The 24,524-nt window shown below is 45.0% G+C and overlaps 1 protein-coding gene across 2 annotated transcripts in view; it reads left to right on the top strand.

Annotated features, from left to right (window-relative positions):
• GABBR2 (gamma-aminobutyric acid type B receptor subunit 2) overlaps positions 1-24,524 on the top strand; it is a 390,041-nt gene that overhangs the window by 212,171 nt on the left and 153,346 nt on the right. For both annotated transcript variants that reach the window (XM_084990752.1, XM_021066509.2), the window contains exons 6-7: positions 4,156-4,356; positions 17,349-17,585. In XM_084990752.1, the coding sequence (XP_084846878.1) occupies positions 4,156-4,356; positions 17,349-17,585 (438 nt within the window). The remainder of the gene's footprint in view (positions 1-4,155; positions 4,357-17,348; positions 17,586-24,524) is intronic.

The raw sequence follows: 24,524 nt of genomic DNA, 5'->3' as shown, positions 1-24,524 counted from the left end.
TGGTATGTGGCAAAGAATCTAGTGCTGCTTGACTACAATCTTTTTTCTTCCCAGAAGATCAGTAGAAAAATTTTTATCTTCAAAATTGACTAATACTCTAAACAAAATATGTTGCCATTCAAATGGACTGAGCTTCTGTTTTCTGGAAAATGAGTCACAAGGAACAGCTACTAACAGGACAATGACAGGTCAAACAGCTGGTACTGCACTTCCCTAGAAGGCTTCTGACTTTCTGTTCTGTGCTGTCTTTAAATTATCACATGGTCTTTGGTCTCAGAGAGTAAGACAAATCTGTCTTTGTGTCTGATCTGCCTCATGTCCTCACTTTGTATCTATTGACTCTTACTTACCAAACATTCTTAGCAATTGTTCATCTCTTGCCTCAACCTTTTAAGATTGAAAAAGCTTCCCAGAAGTTTCACTTTGTTTTGCTAAGAAAAGAGGGAAACAAAACAAAAAAAAAAAAACGGACTTTAAATCTGGTCACCTTAACTTAGCTGAATGTGTTTGTGCGAATTCCTCAATCTCTGAACCTCAATTTCTTCAACTATAAAGTAGAAATAATAGCACACACCTCAAAGGGTTGTTGTGAGAATGAAATAATGTATATAAATGGCCAAGCTCATAATAGGGGTTCAGTATATGTGAGTTCCTCCTCCATGTCAGTGAAAGATGGGAGCTGTGAGTCCTCAAACATTCTGCCATTGATTAAATAACCTGGAATCATTGAGATGACCCTTTTGTTCAAAAGTCTAGTCCCAACCCAGGATTTGGGATTATCTTTTCCTTAAAAAAAAAAAAAAAAAAAAAAAAAGCTTTGCATGGGCTAAACCCCATTTATTAGAGGAAAGCCCAGCAGACTGCCTTCTTTGTTGAACTGGGATTTTGTTCTGTAGTTATAATAGGAGGATTCTCTGTGTTTTCTACAAGAGTTTTGATCAGGGCAACATTGTAATATAGTTGCTGGAAAAATGACTATGATCTGAGGATGTATTATGAGCGGTACAGTGTCTAGAATGAGGGAGGTGAAAATCCTATATCATTGGAGGTCTAGAGAAGAGGCAGTGTAGTCATTGCCTTGAGATAGTTGAAGGGCTTTTTTTAATTAAACTTTCAGTTTATTTTGGGAGTTCCCATAGGGGGGCAGTAGAAATGAATCTGACTAGGAACTGTGAGGTTGTAGGTTCTATTCCTGGCCTCACTCAGTGGGTTAAGGATCTGATATTGCTGTGAGCTGTGGTGTAGGTCACAGATTCGGCTCGGATCCTGCGTTGCTGTGGCTGTGGTATAGGCCGGCAGCTGTAGCTCTGATTTGACCCCTAGCCCGGAAACCTCCATATCCCACAGATATGCGCCTAAAAAAAGCAAAACAAACAAGCAAACAAAAAAACTTTCAGTTTATTTTGGAAGTTTCACTGAAACAATGGACAGAGGCCATGAAGATGGAATCTGAGCTTAGGTTAAGGAACAAATATTCTTTTTTTTTTTTTTTTTTTGTCTTTTCTAGGGCCGCACCCGCAGCATATGGAGGTTCCCAGGCTAGGGGTCTAGTCTGAGTTGCAGCTGCCGGCCTGCACCACAGCCACAGCAACACTAGATCTGAGCTGCATCTTCGACCTACACCACAGCTCACGGCAATGCCGGATCCTTAACCCACTGAGCGGGGCCAGGGATCAAACCCACAACCTCATGGTTCCTAGTTAGATTTGATAATCACTGAGCCATGACGGGAACTCTGGAACAAATACTCTAATTCACATTTACTCTGATGAGATGCTCCATGGTACAGGCTGGGCTTTTTCAACTACTGAGTTTTAGAAGAGTTACCTCCCCAGATGCAGGAATGAAGGGGACACTTCTCCAACTCTTAGACTTGACAGTAGCTATTCTCTAATGTACAGAAGCATTAGGGGCTCTGGCCCACCCTTTCTGGGCAGACCGTGGCTTGGTGTCCTAGAGCCTAAGTAGAGGGCAGCCAGAACCTCTCCAGAACCTCTCTGCGTCCAGAGCAATCCTGCAGGCTCCTCTCACACACTCTTCTGACTTCTGTGCTCTCTTTGTTCTAAGCCAAGGACCATAAAGGGGTGTGACATGAGTTGTTTCCCATCGTGTCCTTCTGACATATGTGGCTTCCTAGGAATGAGTTCTTGGATTATTTAGGTTCACTTTTTTTTTTTTTTTTGTCTTTTTTTGCTATTTCTTGAGCCGCTCCCGTGGCATATGGAGGTTTCCAGGCTAGGGGTCTAATGGGAGCTGTAGCCACCAGCCTATGCCAGAGCTACAGCAACGCAGGATCCGAGCCAAGTCTGCAACCTACACCACAGCTCACGGCAACGCCGGATAGTTAACCCACTGAGCAAGGCCAGAGACCAAACCCGCAACCTCATGGTTCCTAGTCGGATTCATTAACCACTGCGCCACGACGGGAACTCCAGGTTCACATTTTTTAAATTTACTTATTTAGTCTTTTTAGGGCTGCACCCACGGCATATAGAGGTTCCCAGGTGAGGAGTCAAATCGGAGCTGTAGCTGCCGACCTACACCACAGCCACAGCAACACAGGAGCTGAGCCAGGTCTGTGATCTACACCACAGCTCATGGCAACGCTGTATCCTTAACCCACTGAGCAAGGCCAGGGATCGAACCTGCATCCTCATGGATACTAGTCAGGTTTGTTAACCACTGAGCCACAACAGGAATTCCCAAGGTTCACATTTAAAAATGTATATATTTCTACAGTGCCCAGAGAGCATTTGCATACACCACTGCTCTCTGTAGCCACTTCTGGGCATTTTGATTACTAATAGGAACATAAGCTCTGCTTAGAAACTCCATTCTGGACCCAACTTTGATAGATTGTGACATTCTCAAAAAGTGGGATTGACTGGGTACATCTAAGCTATCGAAAAGCATACTTTTTCTAATATGAAATTATCACAGTAAGAATTAAAGCCAAGTAGGGGTACACTGAAACAGTCTGACAACTTTCTGCTTAAGTGGGAGGCAGGTGGTGTGGCTTTACAGCCTTAGAGTGGGAGACCTAGGTTCCAGGCTGATTCTTCTCCCTGGCTGTGTGACTTTGGAAAAGTGGCTTTCTCTCTCTGGTTTTCAGTTTCCTCATCTCTAAAATGAGGATAATAAATTCTTCCCAGACCATCTCAGAGGGTGAACATGAAAGACAATCAAATATGATGCATGCAAAGCATGTAGTTATAAGGGAGTTTTTTTAGGATCTGGATTATATACACCGTGCATTGGGTAAAGATAGAGAGAGATGTTCATTTTGCCAAGTGGCATCTTATATAAGTTGCATGCTTACATTAAATTTTCTTGGTCCCTTGTAAAATTGCTCCCCCTGGGTTGCATTTTAAAGTTATAATCTCAGCTTTTAGTAACAATCTATACAAAAATAACCTTATGAAATCTGTTTGTTGTAGGGATGCTGTTGATACCATGATAGCTAATTCGACAGTGTCCTCCATATGAGCCTTTTTTTTTTTAATTTGGCCATGCCCACAGCACATACGAACCATTTTTTTAAGGATTAAAGCCTAGAAAACATTTTATTTCCCTGAAGAACTGGTATATTTTCTCCTTACTGAAAATGAGAGTTATGCAACTAATATTGTTGCCCTTTTCTCTTGGGCTGCCGGGAAGTTCATGGTGAAACATACAGCTTATTACCTATAGTATTGGAACCTTTGATGAACTTATTCTGTTCCCTTTACCTCCCGTAAACATACTACAATTTATATTTTCCCAGGCCCTTATGTTTTTTGGTTTCGGGGAGGGATTTTTTGGCCATACCTGCAGCATGTAAAAGTTCCTGGACCAGGGATCAAAGCGGTACCACAGCAGTGACCCAAGCTGCTGTGGTGGCAATGCCAGATCTTTAACCCACTGCACCTCGAGGGAACTCCAGGCCCTTATGATTTCATTTTTATTCAGTGTTTCATTATTTTAGTATACATGTTTCCAATAAACTACCTTGGATGTTTTGAGAGGTAATGGGGAGGAGATCAAACACGTAACAGAAAAATTAACCAGCCCTCTAGTAAGAGAAAGCCTGAGTCCCCTCTACCTCCCCCATGGGGCACAGAGCTTTGAACAAATATTTGTCTCTTGGTGCCTTCATGGTCATTCCATCTGTTGCAGGCATACGAGGAGAATATGTATGGTAGCAAATACCAGTGGATTATCCCAGGCTGGTATGAGCCTTCCTGGTGGGAGCAGGTGCACACAGAAGCCAACTCATCCCGTTGTCTCCGGAAGAATCTGCTTGCTGCCATGGAGGGCTACATTGGCGTGGACTTCGAGCCTCTGAGTTCCAAACAGATCAAGACTATCTCAGGAAAGGTCAGTGTCTTAGTCTGCTCATTTCATCCCCCAAGCCCATCTCCTTTGATCATGCCATCCAATGACGTTGGCAGAAAGAACCCAGATTGTTTTCTGGCCTTTGCTGTGTGATTTTGAGCAAATCACTTGATGTCTCTGAGCTTCACTTATCTGTTAAATGAGGATAGCCAGCCTTCTACTGCATGACTCTCTAAGGAATTGTGGGAATCCAATGAGGTAAGGGTGCTTTGCAAGCACATCACACAGTGGTCTGTGTAAGGATGGAGTCCCGACTTTTAGAGTGCCAGCTGCAGGCATTGCCTTTCAGACAAGGCCAGCATGTCATCCCACGCCCCTCTAACCTGGAGTTTGTTTCTCAGTCTCATTGACGCTCCTGTCAGCCCAGATTAGAGCAATGACCTCTCACATAGATTTGGGGAAACAGGTACTGAAGACTAGAAAGACTGGTCCAAACCCCAGTTTTTGCCTTTTATCAGCTGTGTGACCTTGAGCTTGTGTTCTCTGAGCAACTGTTTCTTCATCTGTGTAGTGGTGGTGAAAATAATCAGGACTGGTTGGCAGGTGGCGCAACATGGCTAGCATGGCGCCTGGCAGCTTGTGCTGCCGTAACTGGGAGGAGGACCATAGCAGGGTGCTCAAGTGCTCAGGCCTCCCCGTGTCCCTGCTAGAGATGACTAACCCCTGGCCTGCGTATCTCGTAGGGCTGTGACAGAACAGGTAACATGGTATATGTCAAAGGATTTCCAGAGTGCACCATTCTCATCAGTGAAAGCGTTGCCAAGGATCAGGTGATGACAGCTCCAGTGAACATGGCATCATCCATCTCTCTGTTCTAACCACCGGCCAGAATCCAGTACAGCAGTGCCCATGGTTCTCTTCTGTCTACACTCATCTCAGATTTTTAAATTCTCCACCCACCTTCACTCTCATTTAAAGAATGGACTTCATAGTAAAGTAAATACATATATATCTATACATATATATATAGTTTGTATCCATTATTTAATCTCAGTCAGAGCCAACACTACCAGAAGGATCTATTGATTTGTCCAAAAATGGAAAATCATTAGGGGCACATTGTATAAGCAGCTCCTTAGATCATGCTGGCACCTGCGAGATCCTGGAAAAACACTCTGGGTAGAAAATGTTGAAAGAAATACTTTCATACCAAAATCAATGACTCTATAAAGTTTTTGGAGCTGCTGAATAATGAGTAGGAACAACTCATTTTTACTTCAGTAAGTGTTATTTTTAAAGGTGTTGAAGTTCGCAGTTTAGAAGATACTCGGGTCCAAGCATACCCTGTACTTTAAACTAAAAATAGCATAAAATTTGAAGAAAATACAAAAACTAAGAAGAAAATTCCATGCAGGCAGACAGCGTAATAATTAAAATGAGAGGCTTAAGGAAGACCAAGGGTGTCAATGATTACCCGTGAGATCTGAGTCTACGAGGGGGGTAAGGGCCATGCAATGCCCTCAGGGCCTCAGATGTCTTTCCACGGAGCATGAATGTCACCCAGGATGGGCGAGCCACGCTCGGATGCAAGATGTGCGCACAAAGGCATTTGGGAAAGATCATTTTTTGCAGTGGTTTTGTGGAGTAAATGTTTTGACTTTATAACATCTCCCAAGGTACTGACTTTCATTGTTTATTTAAAATTTTTAAATTCAGGACTGGTGCGGAGGTTGACTCCCCCCTCTTCCATCACCGTGCCCATGAATGGGACACCCCGGGGCTGTTCCTAGGGCTGCTCACTTTACCCCACCGTGTGGGCCACCCACTCCTGGGCCTCCCAGGAGAGAGCAGCGCCATTAGAGAAGATCCAGGCAGGCTCCCAGCTTGGGGCGCCTTCCGAAATTCCAGGTGACCCCATCCTTGTCCCACAGTCTTTGAGACACGAGGCAGCATTTCTTACATTATCTCAAGGTCAAAAGGTGATTGAAGTTACACAGGGAAATCTGCAGCCTCTTTGCCTCTTGGAATCAAAGGGTCAGAGGGCTCTCCTGGCAATTGTGTAGACCAGCCTCCCATCAGACTCTCAGGTCCTCCCAGTAGCACAGGACTCACTACTTCTCCCTTAATTTATCCCATAGGTCCCTCTGGGCCCCCACACATTCCGCTGGCTGTCACTATATCCCCAGAAGCATCCCTTGTCCATAAAGGGCCCATCCTTCCAGTTGTAATTCACAGGTCCAGGGCTGGGTCGAAGGGAGAAATTTACAGGGGTGCCAAAGACCTCAATGGAAAAATCCATGATAAACAAAATATCAAAATTTTCATAAAGATAGGATCCACAAGGCCAAGATTAAGGTGAACTGAGTTGAGTCACATAATGACAGGAACACATCTTTCCTTAGGTTACTCAGCAGGTCAGGGACAAATCTAGGACTCGAAGCCAGGACGACTAAGTCCCTCCTCTCTGAGGGGGTAGAGCCCCTTCCCCTCTACCATGTTCTCCCTCGAGGCTTGTGACATGCTTAGGGACAGAATGCATCCTGATCAGCCCTTTCTGTGATGTCTTAGGGGGCCTGTTCCTAAGTGGGACAGGACAGCATGGGTCTGGTAATCAGGAGAACTCCTACAGATCCTGGTATTGCCCACTCACCCTCCCTGGGCCTCAGTCTCTTCAACTGAAAATGAGGGATTCGGACCATATAATTCCCAGCATCCTTTCACAGCAAAATCCTGTCTCTGTGTCAGTATGGTGTTGGGTCATTACAGCAAGTTGTGGGATACGGTTATAGTGTTAAACCCTGGCATCCACAGGATAAAGGTGACTCCCAATAAAGTCCCAGAATCAGGTGGAACTCTTGGAATGCATTGTCCCCATTCCCTCTTCTATACGCCTGTCTCTGTTGCCGAGCCATCTCCAGCTTGCTCGTGGGTGTCCTGGAGATTTCCGTTAGGAAGAATATCAAGGTCATGGCCTGCTTCCGAGCAGGTTCATCAGTCCCTTCCCGTTGATAGGACAAGTGCAGGCCTTTGGGCATCCCTGAGCACATGCAGATCTCCGTTTTCCAGATCCTCATGTAAATAGCTTCTGGGGACTTGCTTTGACCCAAACAGCTCTTTCTCCTTGTTAGGGTTCCCCATCACCACTCTATTCCCCCAAAGTGACTCTGTTGACATTGACGGTTTTCAGTATCAGCTTTCACTTTTCGACATCCCACTGGGTTTATTTCCACTGTGAGCATTTACAGCTCTGGTGTAAAATTCCAGTGATGGCTCAACCTCTCCAATAAGGACATTCTTTCCTGCTGCCGTCCCCTGCTGAGACACAGAGATGGGCCAAGGCACCAGATGGAGATGTTCACAGTACTCTGGGATCAGTGGGGACCTCAGAGGTGGCCCCAGCCTTCCATCAAAGGCACAAGTTCATTCTTTGGAAGAGTTTTGTAATGTTTTCTGGCAAGGAGCTTCTGTGACCACCTACAACTGTTTATGCAATACAGCAGAACGAGAAGAAACATAAATCTAGTGAATCCTCCGCTTAGAGCGATGACCTGGGAAAAGCTGCACCTGTCTCATTGTCACTGCAGTGGAAACTCCATAACCAGAACTTGGGACTTTTAGGGAAGTTCTGGGTTCTAGAGGGGAGGAAGGGAAGGTGCCATGGAAAAGTAGGGGTGCTCCCCAGGGAGTCAAGCTTTACAATGCTGCTACCTCTGCCCCCACCATCCCCACAAAGCTGCTGTTCCCTTCTGCTTCCCTAGGTATTCATGTCCCTGGGAGACAGGCAGTTTGGCAAAGGAATCTGAGCTCAGAAGGAAGGATGTGGTGACCTATTGGCACTGGCTAGATTTAAATCTTGGCCCCTCCACTTCCCAGCTGGATGACTCTGGAAGATGGATAGTTGTTCATACTAACACCTATAGTCTGTCTTTCTCCTCAGTAACATAACTTTGGTTTCTAACTGTGTCTGTTGCCACCTATCTGAAAATGTGCATTTCCTAGCCTCCTGTGTAGCTAGATACGGCCAGGATTCTAAGTCTAGCCAGTGAGATGTAAGGGACGTATTATGTAAGACTTCTAAAAGGGTCCTTTAAGGGGAGAGCTTGCCCTTCTTTTTCCTCCTCCTTGTCGTCTGGAATATAGGTGGGATGACTGGAGTTATAGCAGCCATCCTGGATCAAGAAATGACCTTCGGAAGGAAACTTCATTCTAACGTAGCAGAGCATAAAGATAAGAGCTTGGGTCCCCGGTTACACGGTGGAGCTGTGATAGCAACCCTGCCACCTACCCAGGGACATGTTTTACATGAGAAAGAAACCCTCTCATTTAAGTCACTGATCATTTTTTTTTCTGTTAGATACTGCCAAACCTAATCAATAGTGATACGGTAACATTGGACAAGTCATTTGACCTTTCTGGAATTGTTTCTCATTATACTGGAGTAATAATATCTCATTCACAGATTTAGAAAGATTAGATGAGGTGATACAGAGGAAAATATCTTACCAAGTGCCAAGCACACAATAGGTGTTCAACAAATTGTAGTTTTCTTCCTTCATCAGCACAGAAGCCTTGGGGGTGAAAGAAAGGAGTGGTGAGTCAGTTTATAGACACAAATCTGCTCTGGTTTGTTGTTGGGATTTTACTAAATCCGTAGAATGATTTAGGAAAAACTGACATCTCATAGTATAGAATCTTCCAATCCATTCAGTTTCTCTCAGAAATGTTTTGTAATTTTCCATGTGGAATTCTTACCTGTATTTTATTTGATTTATTTCTAGGTATTTAATGCATTTTAGTGAATATATGTGCACATTACTATTGGGTGCATACTTCAGGGTGGAATTTCTGAGTCACAGGGAATGCATATGTTCAACTTTAGTAGACACTGCCAAACAGATTTCTAAAGTGGTTGTACCAATTTACACTCCCACTGGTAGTGATTGAGAGTATCAGTTGGTTCGTGTGCTCCCCAGCATTTGGCGTTGTCAGCCTTTTAATTTTAGCCTATCTAGTGGGTCTGTAGTGGTATCTCATTTTTGTTTTAATTTACATTTTTCTTATGACTAATGAAGTTATGAATCTTTTCATATCATCATTGGCCACTTTGATATCTTCTTTTATAAACTGCTCATTCAAGTCTTTTGCCCATTTTTCGACTTGGATTCTCTGCCTGTTTCTCATTGATTTGTAGAAGATCTTTTTGTTTTCTGGATATGAATTCTTAGACAGTTTTATGTATTATTTATATTATTTGTGTCTTGTTTAAGCATCTTTGCCCACCCAAGTTCATGAAGCTGTTTTTCTATCCTGTCTTTTAGAAGTTGTTTTCCCTTTCACATTTCGATAGAGAATTCATGTGTAATGGATTTTATGTAAGGTCTGAGGTAAAATCAAGATTAAGTTTTTTTTTTTCAGGTGGATAACTAGTTGATTCAGAACCATTTATTGAAAACCCTCCCTACACCCCCACCATGACATAGTGTCACCTTTGTCGTAAATTGAGTGTGTATGGTGTGGATCTGTTTCTGGACTTTCTGTTCTCTCCCATTGGTCTGTTTGCCTATCCTTTAACCAATACCACACTGTCTTAATAATTGAACCTTTATAATAAGACATGATGCCTAATAGTGTTAAGTCCCTCATCTTTGTTCTTCTGTAAGATTTTTTTGGGCATCCTTGGTCCTGATGTCATGTTTCATTTAGGTCTACTCACATTTATACTTTCCATTCCTCTAATTTGTTCTGTTTATGATCATTTTCTTTCCGCCCAAAGAACTCTTCTTGGTCTTTCTTTTCTAGATTTGCTGTAAAATTATCTGGAGGAAATTCTCTCAGTTTCTGATTGTTTGAAATTTTATTTCTTTCACCTTTAATTTTGAGAGCTATATTAACTAGGTAAGCATTCTTGATGATCTGTTACTTTCTTTTAGCACTTGAAATGTCATTTCATTGTCTTCTGGCATCTATTGTTTCTGCTAAGTTAGCCATCAGAGTTATTGTTGCTCTTTCAAAGGTAATGCATCCCTTTTTCCCCCCTCTAGCTTCTTTTCAGATTTTTTTTTCTTTGAGTCTTTGGTAGTTTTACCATGCTGAGCTAAAGTGAGGTCTTATTCAGGTTTATCTTGATTGGAGTTTACAGAGATTTATACAACTCATGAACTCATGGATTGATGTGTCTTTGGGGAAATTCTAGGATAATATCCCTTAAATATTGCTTTTGCCTATTCTGTCTTTCCTCACATTCAGGACACCAATTGTACATGTGCTATACAATTTTAACACATTCCATATATTTCATATGTTCATTTATTTTCTATCCCTTTTTTCTCCAGATCCCTCAGTCTGACTCTTTCCTACTAACCTTTCTTCCAGTTCACTAACCTATTTTCTGTTGTGTCTAATATACACTGATGTTCGTCCATCTACTGAATCCTTAGTTTTAGTTGTATTTTAAAATTTTTTAGAATTTTCACTTTATCCTTTTTTTTTTTTTTTTTTTTTTTTTGTCTTTTTGCTATTTCTTCGGGCCACTTCTGGGGCATATGGAGATTCCCAGGCTAGGGGTCGAATTGGAGCTGTAGCCACTGGCCTACGCCAGAGCCACAGCAACGTGGGGTCCGAGCCATGTCTGCAACCTACACCACAGCTCACAGCAACACCAGATCGTTAACCCACTGAGCAAGGCCAGGGACGGAATCCGCAACGTCATGGTTCCTAGTCGGATTCGTTAACCACTGCGCCACGACAGGAACTCCCTATCCTTTTTTTTTAGTAGTTTCCAGTTTTCTGGTGATATTTTGTATCTTTTATATATTTTCTTGAACATATAAACATAATATTATTAAAGTCCATGTCTAATACCTTCAAGATTTGGATCACCCACAGGTCATCTTCTATTGCCTATTTTTCTTCTTTCCTTCCTTTCTTTCTCTGTTCCTTCCTTCCTCCCCTCCTTTCTTTTTAATCTGATCTTATCACCTGGTGTACCTAGTATATTTGATTAATTTAATTGGATATGAAAAATTAAAGAGGCTGCAGATGGTATTATCTATCCTCAGAGATTTATTTCTCTTCAGGAAAACAGAATAGAGACAGATCACCTTAATCCAACCAAGAATTAAGATGATTCCAGGCTTAGTTTTAGTTTGCATAAAGCCTGGTCTGTTTCATTTGCCCTTATTCCTATTTGACCTTTAGCATTCTAAACTAAAATCCTGGGGTGTTTACTGGCCCCAGATTCTCATCTTTGTTTTCCTAATGCCATGAGACTCCAAACACATCTGCTTATTTTCTTAGCCCCTTAGCTACCACTTTTTGCCTGGCTTCTCAGCCTCTTGCTTTATGCAGTTTAGTTATCACCAGATATTTCAAGTGCAAATGTCAATTTGCATGCTGGTATTCTATGGTTCCTTTTCCTCTGGTCCTACAAGCCTTGTTACTCTCATAACCCTGAAGTATACTTTTTTGTCTTCCCATCTCTGAGGAACTGCTGAAAACTCTGATCCAGTGTCTTCTGTTCCTGCAGTTGGGCTTCATACTTACAAATCAGCATATGCCTCAAGGGGAAGCAGCAAAGAATGTTGGACTCTTCTCAAAACATTTCTCTTTTCTCCAGGATCTTGGTTACTCAAGCCCTAGGTGTCCTAGTTGCTCTCTGATACCTTTGGATAGCTATTTTTACATTTTATTCTGCTTTCCTGAATGTTCTTCATGGGAGCTTAAGTCTGATAGAACTTATTTCACCATAGAGCAGAAGTCTTTTTTTTTTTTCTTTTCTTTTCTTTTCTTTTCTTTTTTTTTTTTGTCTTTTTAGGGCTGTTCCTGAGGCATATGGAATTTCCCAGGTTAGGGGTCGAATTGGAGCTACAGCTGCCGGCCTACACCACAGCCACAGAAACGTGAGATCTGAGCCTTGTTGGTGACCTACACCACAGCTCACAGCAACCCCAGATCCTTATCCCACTGAGCCAGGCCAGGGATCAAACCCACATCCTCATGGATATTAGTCAGGTTCATTTCTGCTGAGCTACAGTGGGAACTCCCCAGAAGGGAAGACTTAACTAAGACTGTTTCACTTAAAAAGTGAAGAATAGTGCATTGGGTACAGGATAAACATGTCACTGACTTCAGCTCTTTGAGTGACTGTTTTGGATAAAAGGGAGCAGATGTGTTCATTGCAGCTCCACAGAAAGACAGAGCAAGTTACAGAGAGATAAGTGTAACTTCTATATCTGGAAGACTAGTGTCATAGATGTCAGGCACTCCTTAGGTTGAAAAGCTCTCTCTGAAGGCATAGTGACCTTCCCAGCACAGGAAGATTCTCAAAAGGGGCTCAGCAGGAGTTCCCGTTATGGCTCAGTGGTTAATGAATCCGAATAGGAACGATGAGGTTGCGGGTTGGATCCCTGGCCTTGTTCAGTGGGTTAAGGATCCAGCGTTGCCGTGAGCTGTGGTGTAGGTTGCAGTCACGCTTGGATCCCGCATTGCTGTGGCTCTGGCGTAGGCTGGTGGCTACAGCTCCAATTAGACCCCTAGCCTGGGAACCTCCATATGCCGTGAGTGCAACCCTAGAAAAGGCAAAAAGACAAAAAGGGGGGGGGGGCGCTCAGCAGACACCTGGAAATTGCTATTGAGAAGATCCAATAGTCACATTGTAAGAGAGGCTTAATCAGTGGTAACCAATTTATATATCCTGAAATCTTAGAAGATTTTTTAAAAGTTCAGATGCCTAAGTTATCTCACATATGTACGAAAACAAAATGTAGGGTCCTGGCATCTGCATTTTAACAAGCTCCCCAAGTGACCTATAAATCGGTGTATAGAAACCAGTGGACTGCCCTCTCGTGTACCTGCTGCATGAGACTGTGGTTCCAACATCCAACAAGGGATGCTGGAGAGAAACTCTGCTCATTTTGTTGCTGGGGCGAGGGGTGGGGGTACAGTTGAAGGCACGAAAGGGGAGGTTTCCTCCTCCTCTCTTCTGTCCGCGAGAATCCCCTCTCCCAAAAAGCAGGACTTGGCTTGGTTTTGTGGGGATGACAGACCTATAAAGTTTAGTCACGCTGTAGGGCAGCAAGCATGTGTGGGCTAGCCTGGGAACCTAACCACTATTTATAACATAGTTTCTGTGGAAAAATATGTTCCAAGTTCCAACAACTGCCTTTCAAAAATATGTGGAGCACAACCTGTCAGTAATTGGGAGTCTCCGTATAAAGTTATTTTCTCAGAAACTTTGAGTGTCTCATGATAAACTTGACCTCGGAGAATGAGTAATCAATCAGTTTTCAGTGTCAGCTTTATAATAGAAGAAATTCTTCTGCCCTGAATAATTGGAGACCTGCTTTAAGAACAGCTATTACTTTTTCTCCGACAAGTGTGCGTGTGTTTCTTCCTGCTGTCATTGTTTTGCCTGAGGGAGATTGGTGCCAGCTTCACCTGGGAACAGTGATGAATGGTCTGGGATCTAGTGTGGTAGCAATGACTTCGACGCAGTGCTTGCAAAGACAGTGGGAATGAGGTCACCTTTCAGGACTAAGCTACACCGGCATCCCACTCCTAGGACTCTACCCACAGAAAGGAGGTAAACAGCCACATTGCCAGTGTTTTCCACTGGTAGAAAAGATAGGAATTTACAAGTGGTATATATCAAATGTATATATATAGGGGCTTGTTTTTTGGCCTCAGTGTCAAATTGAATAAACAGTCTGATCTTGAGCCTTTTCTTCTCTGCACACCCCAAAAAAATATCCCAACAAACTATATCAAATGGAGTTCCCGCTGTGGCTCAGCAGTAATGAACCCGACTCGTATCCATGAGGACATGACACAGGTTCAATCCCTGCCCTTGCTCGGTGGGTTAAGGATCTGGCATTGCCATAAGCTATGGTGTAGGCCAGCAGCCACAGCTCTGATTTGACCACTAGCCTGGAAACTTTCATAGCCACAGGTGTAGCCCTAAAAAGACCAAAAAAAAAAAAAAAAAAGGAAGAAGAAGGAGATAAAAATGGTGGCTAGATTATGCCTGGGAGAGGGAAAGAGTGGGTCAGGGAAGGCATCCATGGGAAATGAGCATGTTGACATTTGGATGCTGAGCATATCACACGAAGAGCAGAGGAAGATTTCTGGTAGAGGAAACATCTAGTGCCATAGCTCTGAGGTGTGAACAAACTTGGTGTGATCGAAGGACCCACAAGGTTTAGGGAAGAGAGAGAGCGTAATAATGGACCATTTCATGCCAGGAGGAGTGAGATGGTGAAGGATGGCGGGAGGGTGGGGGGTGCGATTACTTGTGAGAAGGAGCTGGGCTGGGCTAGAGAAGGTGCTGTCTCCTTGAATATCTCTTGAAATTGAAGAGCCTCCACCATGTATTTTGAGTGATGCATAGTGATGGCTAGACATGATGCATTTCTGAGGTAGTTCGTAAATGGAGAAAAACTGAGCCATCCCACAGGAGCCCAAATGATAAAGGAGGCAGTGTATGTGTTGCTGGGACACTATTCACACTTGGTCAGGCAGAATTCTTCACCTGCAGGTTCCACATTTGGAGGAGCTTGGCTGAACTGAGGCTCTACAAACACCTAGGGCAAGAGACTCAAACTGCAGCCATGGTACAACCCAGCCTTCGATAGCTCAGCTTCCTTACCTTCCTTGGGCACCAGAACTGATTCCAGATAACTTGGGGGGGAGGGAGTTCAAAAGACAGTTATGACCTCAAAAGTTAAACATGAGAGAAGCAGCAAAGATGGAATGGGACCAGACTAGCTAAACACACACACACACACACACACACACACACACACACACACACAAGCTGTGTGACCTTGGGCAAGTCTCTAGACCTCTCTGTGTCTCCAGCTGCAGATTTAGCGGGCACATGTGATGGTCTAAGGGCCTTTCCTGGTATAAACTGACAATGAGTTGATGGTTTCTTTGTGCACTTTGTTCCCAAGGAGGATTTTTCCAAAGACTAAGCCATGGGCTCTGATGATGTTTCTGGCAGAGGAGTTCAGACGTGATTTGAGAAAAGGCCCACAGAAGGGCTGAGGGTAATGGGTTCCCCTGGAGCGGAATTCATTTGGATGTTTAAGCCTCAGGGACTGGAAGTAAAAAGGTGGTTTCATGTACTTTGTGGCCTCAATCAGAATGTTAGTATTACCAATGAAATTATTTTATGAGATTCAACTCAATGGGAGAAAAATAATTCTTTTTTTAAATGTTGAGTTATTCACAGACCCTGCTATGTTATGGAAGATGAAAGGAAAGGGCATGATGTAGAGGTCAAAACTGGCCTTACATCTGGGCAACTGGGACCTACCCTGGGCTCTGTGCTCTAAGAGGACCGCACTCAGACCCCCCGGCATTCAGAATCCACAAGGCCATGGGGACCTGCCCACCTGGAGCTCCCCCCCCCCACACACACCCCCAGCAAGGCCATGCCCTGAACCCCCTGCCCAATTGCCTGGAGCCACATCTTTAGAGAGGACTGAGCCTCTCAGGTGGTCAAGGGGCTATACTGATGCTGGAGGCGGGAGGTGTGGCCTGAGCTTGGCTGGGCTGCAGGTGGAACTGGGTAAGCAGAGAAGGGGACGTGTGGGCCACAGAGCAGCTTCAGCTCCCCCAGAGGTGCTGTGTCCAGACTGAAGCTCTGAGTGTAGCCGAAAATGCAGCCTCTGTACACCGGCCCCAATTAAGTCTCGGAGACAGCGTTTTGGGGAGGAGAAAGAATGGCTTTGTTGCTTTGCCAGGCAAAGGAGGACACAGCAGGCTAGTGCCTCATAACTGTGTCCTGACTTGAGAGGGGATAGCAAGGGCTTTTATAGGTGTGGCTTAGAAGACCGGGTTATTGATTAAGGTGTCTATATTATTCTTCATCCATAGATCATTTCAGACTCATCAAGGCCAGCGTTCGTGGCTCCGGGGATGGTTTCTGGCTGTCTTCGGGGTTATCATTCCTGACCTTCTGTCTGGAATGACCCTTGCTCACAGGGAGGGCATATTAGGGAGTGTGTCAATGACAAGAAAAAACGCTAGGTGCAGTGTAGCTCTAACGAGAAAGTAAATATTAGGGACAAGTTCGTGGGCCAAGGCACGGCATAACATAATGGAGACTATTTTTTTAATTTATTTTTTTATTTTTTGTCTTTTTTTGCCTTTTCTAGGGCCGCTTCCACGGCATATGGAGATTCCCAGGCTAGGGGTCTAATCGGAGCTGTAGCCACTGGCCTACACCACAGCCACAGCAATGCGGGATCCGAGCCGTGTCTGCAACCTACACCACAGCTCACGGCAACGCCGGATCCTTAACCCACTGAGCAAGGACAGGGACCGAACCCGCACCCTCATGGTTCCTAGTGGGATTCGTTAACCACTGCGCCACGACGGGAACTCCTGGAGATTATTTTAACTAGTTTTTCATTATAACAGTATTTCCCAATCTTACCACTGGAGTCAGCCTTTTGAGCCTGAGTGGAGGCCTGGGAGGCTAAGGGAAAGGGCTTTTCTTTAAAAACACAAAGATGTAGGGTCTGGTACCAGGTTTCATGGAGGGCCCCAGACTTCTGAATTCAAACTTGGCCTTCCAGATCATTAGGGAGATATGCATCTTTACATGAGGATGGAAAGATAGAAAATATTTTATTGAACAGTTTGTCCATCCCTTAATATTCAGATGTATGGACTGTGGCCCTCCACTGGTACTCTAGCTCCAGGCCCTGCGATGTGAGGGGGAGGCCTGTCAGGGTGCATGATTCCTTCATCCAAGCCCTGACAGATAGCCAGGGTTTGGATATCAGCCCTGCCGCTCCCTTGGCCCTAGGCAGTTGGCTTTCCCACTCAGTTTTGTCATCTGTAAACAGGGACAATAACAATACTACCCTCCAAGGTTGTTGGGGAGATTAAATGAGAGAATGCGCATTAAGAGCCTCGGACCATGCCTGGCTCACATTTGGCTTTGGAGAATATCAGCTCTCAGCCCCATATGCCTGATGTCCCCGCTGGCTGTAACGCAGTGTCCCTCTGGCCTCCTCATTTTCCAGACGCCACAGCAGTACGAGCGAGAATACAACAACAAGCGGTCAGGCGTGGGGCCCAGCAAGTTCCACGGATACGCCTATGACGGCATCTGGGTCATCGCCAAGACGCTGCAGAGGGCCATGGAGACGCTGCATGCCAGCAGCCGGCACCAGAGGATCCAGGACTTCAACTACACGGACCATACTCTGGGCAAGATCATCCTCAACGCCATGAATGAGACCAACTTCTTCGGGGTCACGGTCAGTCCCAGGCTTTCCTTGGTGCCCTTTGGAGGTGTTCAAGGCGAGAGGAGTTGTGATATACGCCCTCTGATATACGGTCCATTTTCTCCATTATTGAAATAATTTCCCGTGGGTCGGACGACTGCAGGCCTGCTGAAACAGGCAGGTGCAGTGACCCTCTCTGACACATTGGGAAAACTGCTTCTCTCTCACCTGGATTAGAAAGGCCTGAATGAATGACTGCACGGAGAGCAGGTAGAATTCTCCAGGTGGTGGGGTAGGGCGAGCCAGTTCTAGACCGAAAGTCAGGTTCAAATCCTGGGCTTTCAGTTTTGAGTTTCCGTCTTCGAACCACAGAGTTCTCATTCCCCAAATGAGAATAATACCTACCTCTCACGTGGTCATAAAGATTGACTGTTACAAAGTGAAAACTGCTCTTATTTGTTGAGCAAGCTCCTTGCTCTGAGCTTCAAGATACTCAGCTGGGAACTGGGGATAATAATATATGCTTTGCATGGAAATCAGGAAAATGAGCAATGATGAGAATCACTACTATTTCTTGAATGCTTATGCTGTGCTAGATGCGTGCTAAGCATTTTATGTAGATCGGAGTCAATGATGGGTGCCCAACGCCAGACACATAGTCCTCACTCGGTAAATGCAAATAATGGTTGTTATTGTTAATAGTGGTCTCGCTGCACCCATATCCCATCCACAGGAAGTAGGTGCTGTTATCATCCCCATTAAATGTGGGGAGCCTGGCGTGCAGAGCATTTAAGGACCACAGCTAATCAGGTAGAGCTGGGATTCGAACCTGGATCTAGCGCTTAATTGCTGCATCCCGCTGCCTTCTGGTAATGGACATACGTGGTAGTTATGTATGTCTCGTGATGATATATATGCCACTCGCTCTGCTCACAGAAAATAAGGAAATTTGCCTAAAGAATAGGCTGAAAGGGCTAAAGTGCTGTCCTTTGTGCTAATTTAAAGAGTCATTTAGAGAATCTGTCTGTCTCGAGAGTAGATAAGCTGATGGATGTATGTTTGTTGAAGTTTAGTTGATTTACAATGTTTTAGGTATAGAGCAAAGTGATTCTTTTATATGTATATTTAGATTCTTTTCCATTACAGGCTATTACAAGGTATCGAATATAGTTCCTTGCGCTATACAGCAGGTTGTTGTTTATCTGTTTTATATGTAGTAGTATGTATCTGTTAATCCCAAATTCCTCCTTTATCCTTCTCCCCCTTTCCCCATTGGCGTATTTCTTAAACGTTCACCTTCCTTTGTGCGTGAGCACCGGCTCGCATTGTTGGTCTGACAGACCAGGGCTTGTGCAGGTGCTGAGAGTAGACTGTGGTGTGGGTGCCCAGTTAAGATGGGCTCCCTGTTCTGGAGCCTGTGGTCCAGATTCAGGGGGTGAGACCTGGATTCAAATGACAAGAAGAGGTTAAAAGTGCTCAGCACCATGGCGAGACTGTGTACGCCCAGAGGGATTTCTGTGACCTTTGATGAAAAAGCTGAGCCAGGCTTTTTGGAAGTGGCAGCATTTGAGCCGCGCCTTAGGCATACAGAGACGGGGCTGGCGGTCTGGTCAGGTGGAGCATGGTGAGCAAAGGAGAGATGCATGCATTCAGCAAAGACAATTACTTTGCCAGGAATATCGAAAGGAAGGATGATGAGGCTGAAAGGTAATTGGGACCCAGTTCTGTAGAGACAAGCTAAGAAGGCTGGCCTCTTTTTTTTTTTTTTTTGTCTTTTTGCTCTTTCTTGGGCCGCTCCCACGGCATATGGAATTTCCCAGGCTAGGGGTCTAATCGGAGCTGTAGCCACCAACCTACACCAGAGCCACAGCAACGCAGGTTCCGAGCCACGTCTGCGACCTACACCACAGCTCACGGCAACTCCGAATCGTTAACCCACTGAGCAAGGGCAGGAATCAAACCCGCAACCTCATGGTTCCTAGTCAGATTCATTAACCACTGCGCCACGACGGGAACTCCGGGCTGGCCTCTATCTTATAGGCAACGATGCTCCAAGTGTGCCTTGACCTCCAAGTGTGCACCAGCCTTCCCTGGGTGTCAGTTAGAAATGCAAATTCTTGAAGTTCCCTTATGGCACAGAGGGTTAAGGATCCAGCATTGTCACTGCAGCGGTCTGGGTCCCTGCTGTGGCATGGGTTCCATCCCTGGCCCACAAACTTCTGCATGCTGCAGGCACAGCCAAAAAAGAAAGAAAGAAATGCAATTTCTTGAGCCTAACCCCAGACCCACTGGATCAGAATCTCCAGGGTTGAGACCCAGCCATCTATGGTTTAACAGACTCTCTGGGTGATTCCATTGCACCCTAGAGTTTTCAAACCACTCCACTGCTCTGGGCAATAGGGAGCATTGAGCATTGCTAAAAAAGAAGATTTCCAAATTCCTGAGTCGAGCTACTCTTGACCTGAGGCCTGGGCATCCACTCCCACATTTCAAAAGTAAAAGCTCTAATTAATTATCGGCAGAAGCCTTGTCTAAGTGCAGCCCAGACTCAGCCTGGAAACTTTAAAAGCCTTCCTCAGCCCAGTGATTTCAAAAAGTCTTTTTTTTTTTTTTTTTTTTTTTTTTTTTTTTTTTTTTTTGTCCTCAGAACCTCTTGTTATAAAATTTGATTTCATGCCTGTTATATACTAGAAAGAGGAGAGTCTTGGGTAGAGTCCAAAGCCCTGCTGGAGCAGCCCCCCTCCCCATCCCGCCCCACAGCCCCTGAGACCCTTCCCTCAGAAAGGCTCCGGAGAGCACCAGATACCTTGGAAGTGCTTTCTGTTCAGGGTACAAATTCAGTCTGAGCCTTCGAGAGGGGTGGGATTCGCCTGGCATCCCATCAGCAGCATTGCGGCAAAACTCTCAAAATATGGATACGCTTTGCAGGTCATCTTTTCACGCTTTGTTTCTTATTTAATAGAATGACTTCATGGTATTCCTCAGCTGAAATGGCTGGATAGAGAGCTACAGAATCTAGGAAGCTTCTCGTAATCCTAGAACTCAGCATTTTCTCTAGATGCCTGATGTAGCTTAGGTGGAGGTCATGTATCGCTACTCCCAAGTGCTCCCTTTCATCCAAGCCCAGTTGTACATAATCCGTACTTGATGAGCAATGAATGGAGGCTGCCTGGAATGCTTTATTCAGCTTGAAGATGAGTGTCTTTTTAATGGGAAATTCCTTGACACATATTTATGCCTGCTTTGATTTGTGACTCATAATTCGGGGGATGTCAGAACTGAAAGCGATCTCAGAGCGCCTCAGATTCCACCCCCTCGCGGATGGGTGAGATATGGACAGGGACTTTCAAAGCACACAGAGACAGGGTTCAATTTAGCCAGGGCGGTAGTTCAGAGGGGCCTGACCCCACCCGACTCCGTGCCATCTCCCTCCTCTTTGTGCACGTCCTCCATTAATTGAGAAAGAGATTGAAATAGTGAAACAGTTCTTCGCTTTCCCCCCCTTCTGCTTATTAATATGTGCCTGTCAGAGGGCTGTAGACAGGTTTCATTAAAATTGTCTTCTGATCAGAGAAAAAAGGCCGTCTTCTGACAAAATAAAAAGTGTCCCTGTGGTCCAAGGAGACCTCGGAAGGCCAACTCAGCCATAAATAAAGAGTTGGAAAGGAAAGGAACAGGAGGTGGAAATAAATGGAAGCATTTTCTATTTGTTAAAGGGTTTTCGTTATCCAGCACACACGGTATCCATTTGTCCGCACTCAGGCAGACACTTTATTCTGGGTCACCCTCGTCCGGCGTGTTTACTATACCGAAGATCCTTTAAACACATTAAATTAATTATATCCGTGACTCAATTTCAATTGATTCAGTATGCCACGCTCGCCTGGGAGCTGGGCCTGTGGCTGCCAGTTGGCATGTTGCAGAAGAGATTTCTTCCAGGCATCCCAGATTGGAAACCTGGCTTAGCTCGGGGCCCTGATCTGTTTTCTTTTCTTAGAAGAGCTCTCCTCCCAGCTCCCCTTCTCAGAGGTCACTGGGGAACAGGCTCTGTGTCCCCACCTGCACGCTGATGGCCTGGGGGTCCTGCCACCTCTGATTTCCCTGAGTGCACAGCTCTGATTTCGGGACCTGTCATTACTCTCTCTGGTCTGCACATCTCAGAATGCTTTCACACCTGGAAATCCTTCTTCTGCCAAACATGTGACCAGAGATTCAGGCTAGAATTGGCTGTTTAGGTCTCAAAACCCCAGAGTACTCTGAGAATCTCAGTGCAGCAGCGTTTGTCTAGGGCAGGCATTCCAAAACTTCTATACATTTGAGAATCTCCCAGGGAGCTTTGTTAAAAATTCAGATTTCCAGCTCTGCCCCAGAACTTCTGATTCAGTGGCTTTGTGGTAGGGCCGAAAAATCCCCACTATTAACAAGCAGTCCCAGTGAGTCTCAAACAGCAGCCTTAAGAATTGCTTGGCGCTCTCTTGGCTGTGCATGTGCACTCACACACACACACACACACACACACACATACACACACACTTGTTTATTTTAAACCTGTCAGAGGTATATTTGTTCTTCCATTCATTCGCTGCTTAGCAGACCCAGTGCTGGGTGCTGGAAGCATAGAGAAGAATAATATGGTCTGTCCCTCAGGAGCTCCCTGCCCAGTGGGGGAGAGACAGTAGATGAACAATGGCTGGGCACTGTCCAAGGTCAGCCCAAGGTCCTTGGAGGGAGGGCTCCATCCTGCTTATAGGCATAAAGACCAAGGAGCAAGCCTCAGTTTTACCCCCATTCAGTAAGCAAAACTCCACGTGTGGATAACTGCAAGGTGCTCGTGCTGCGAGTTCTCCCTGTGCCAGGCCCTGGGGAGCAAGGGTGCAATGCCAGGCTTACCAGATTCCTCCAAGTAGGCTCTTCTACCAAAGAGGCACAATGTCACCAATAAACTTATGGCCATAACCCTTCAAAACCTGCTTGAGAACCTGTGCAAAGTGTCCAGGTGAAAATCAAAGTTCAAATTTTCTTTGGGTGATCACTTTTTAATTCCTCCCAATTTCCAGACTCTTGAAACAAGGATGACATACCACATCTCAAAGTGGGCACATCCTTTGGGTACGTCAGACTAAGATATGATGGCTCTAACAAGCAGTGTCCCCCCCCCCTTTAGTAAATGTTTCTTCTGGTTTATCTTTTAAAAAGACACCAAAATCACTAAAAAATAAAAAATAAAATGACGCCATATTTACTTTGTGGTGCCTACGACAGAGGCTAAATTCATAGAATCGCATTATGCCCTCTTCTGAAGATTGTATACATTTACATAATACTTTCTCTAGGAAGCTCCTGGAATATGTACCCCAGTTTGGGTGGGGACTGTGGGGCTTCCAAGAACCCTTGGCTCTAGAGAAATTGAAGGGGGTTCCTGGGAATATTTTTGATTGTGAGAAGAGGGCCCATTCTGCTAAACTATCTCCTGTGATCTCCTCCTCCCTCCCTGTGCGTGGACCTAATATAGAAGCTATTGCACCTGCAAAGAGAATAATCTGTGTGTTCCTCCAAATGATAGCCTCGATCTTCATCCTCTGCCCAGCCTCTCTCAACCCAGCTTCAGGTCTAGACATCTCAATTTAACATCTGACGGGAGAGACCAGCAGCCTCAGATCCAGGCAGTCCCCTCTGATGGCTATTATCGCTAATTGATCTCACCAAGAAGGTGACGAAGACAGCAGGTGGCGATTTGCAGCTTTTATTGATCTGTTTGTATCTGTTGCGGAAGAATAGGAATCCAGCCTTCGCCAATGTGTCCCTTAAACTTCAAGTTTTTATGCGATAATTTTAAAAAGTACCTCTACTAAGCCTCACATACTGCCCCCTCTCCCCACCCCCTGCCAGCATTTTACCCAAAAAGGGGACATCATAGAATAAGCTCAGTTTGGTTGGCATTCCAATCCCTGAGGAAGCCAACCAGGAGTTCGTCCCAGGGAAACCACACTGTTGGCTAAAGCCCTGTTTATTTCACACCTGCTGTTGCCTGGCCCGACAGTGACCCTGAAGTGGTACAGTTGATTCTTTATCCAAATAGGAAAGTTTACACATGTGCGCGCACACACATGAGTCAAATGTCTTGTTCAAGTTGGCCCATCTCTCCTACCTCTGTGGTCTTTGGGGTCCTCTTTTCATTCTCTAATATAGAAGCTTCCCACCAGCCACCCCTTTGCACCATATATTTGATATCATCATCTAGCCGATAGATCTTTTTCAGGTTGAATTTGAGTGAGACAAGAAACAGAGCCTTAGGAACTCCATCCAGAAGCAGAGAAAACCCTACCAATTTAGGATTTGACCCCTTTAGGGGCTGGTCATTCTATCAGGGTGACCCATGCCCCAGATTCTCATGATTCTGCCTGTTTCATGATTTTGTCCTTGAAGCGATCACTAGAGAACTTGTCAGAAGCTCTGCCACAGTCCAAGGATGATGTGTTGAGTGTGTGTCCTAGAAAACAGGACTTGTCCCAGTGACCTCATGCCAGCTCCTGATGCTACTCAGGGTTTTCTGTTCCAAGGTCTCCCTTTCATGAGTCTTTCTTGGCTCTTGCCCAGGATCGACAGCAAACCCTTCCAGGATTTCTCCTGCACCCCACTGGTCTCCACCCCATCCCAGACCTAGGGAGTTCTAGTGGAGTTGCATTATACACAAACTTAATGTAGGAACTGGTTTGAGAACCTTAACTTTCTCCCTTTATTCCCTGGCTAAGCAGTCCACCCTCTAACTCAGGTAAAATGCACCATTTCCCAGAGTATGACAGTGATGCACTGTAACAGGAAATGCAAATTTGAAAAGTCAGGCAGAAGGAGGCCACAGTCCAGTCTACCACTTGGAGCTACGTGACCTCAGGGAAATTATTTACCTATCTGTGCCTCAGTTTCCTCATCTGTCTAGGGAAATATGACCTACTTCATAGGGTCGATAAGAGA

The sequence above is a fragment of the Sus scrofa genome, chromosome 1 (genome assembly GCF_054392235.1).
Source record: "Sus scrofa isolate SSC_HxYL_T2T_F1_AM1 chromosome 1, Sscrofa_HxYL_maternal_Yorkshire_Landrace_v2.0, whole genome shotgun sequence".
NCBI lineage: Eukaryota > Metazoa > Chordata > Mammalia > Artiodactyla > Suidae > Sus > Sus scrofa.
Note: the sequence above shows the minus strand (reverse complement) of the source record. Positions and strands in the feature narration are given on the sequence as shown.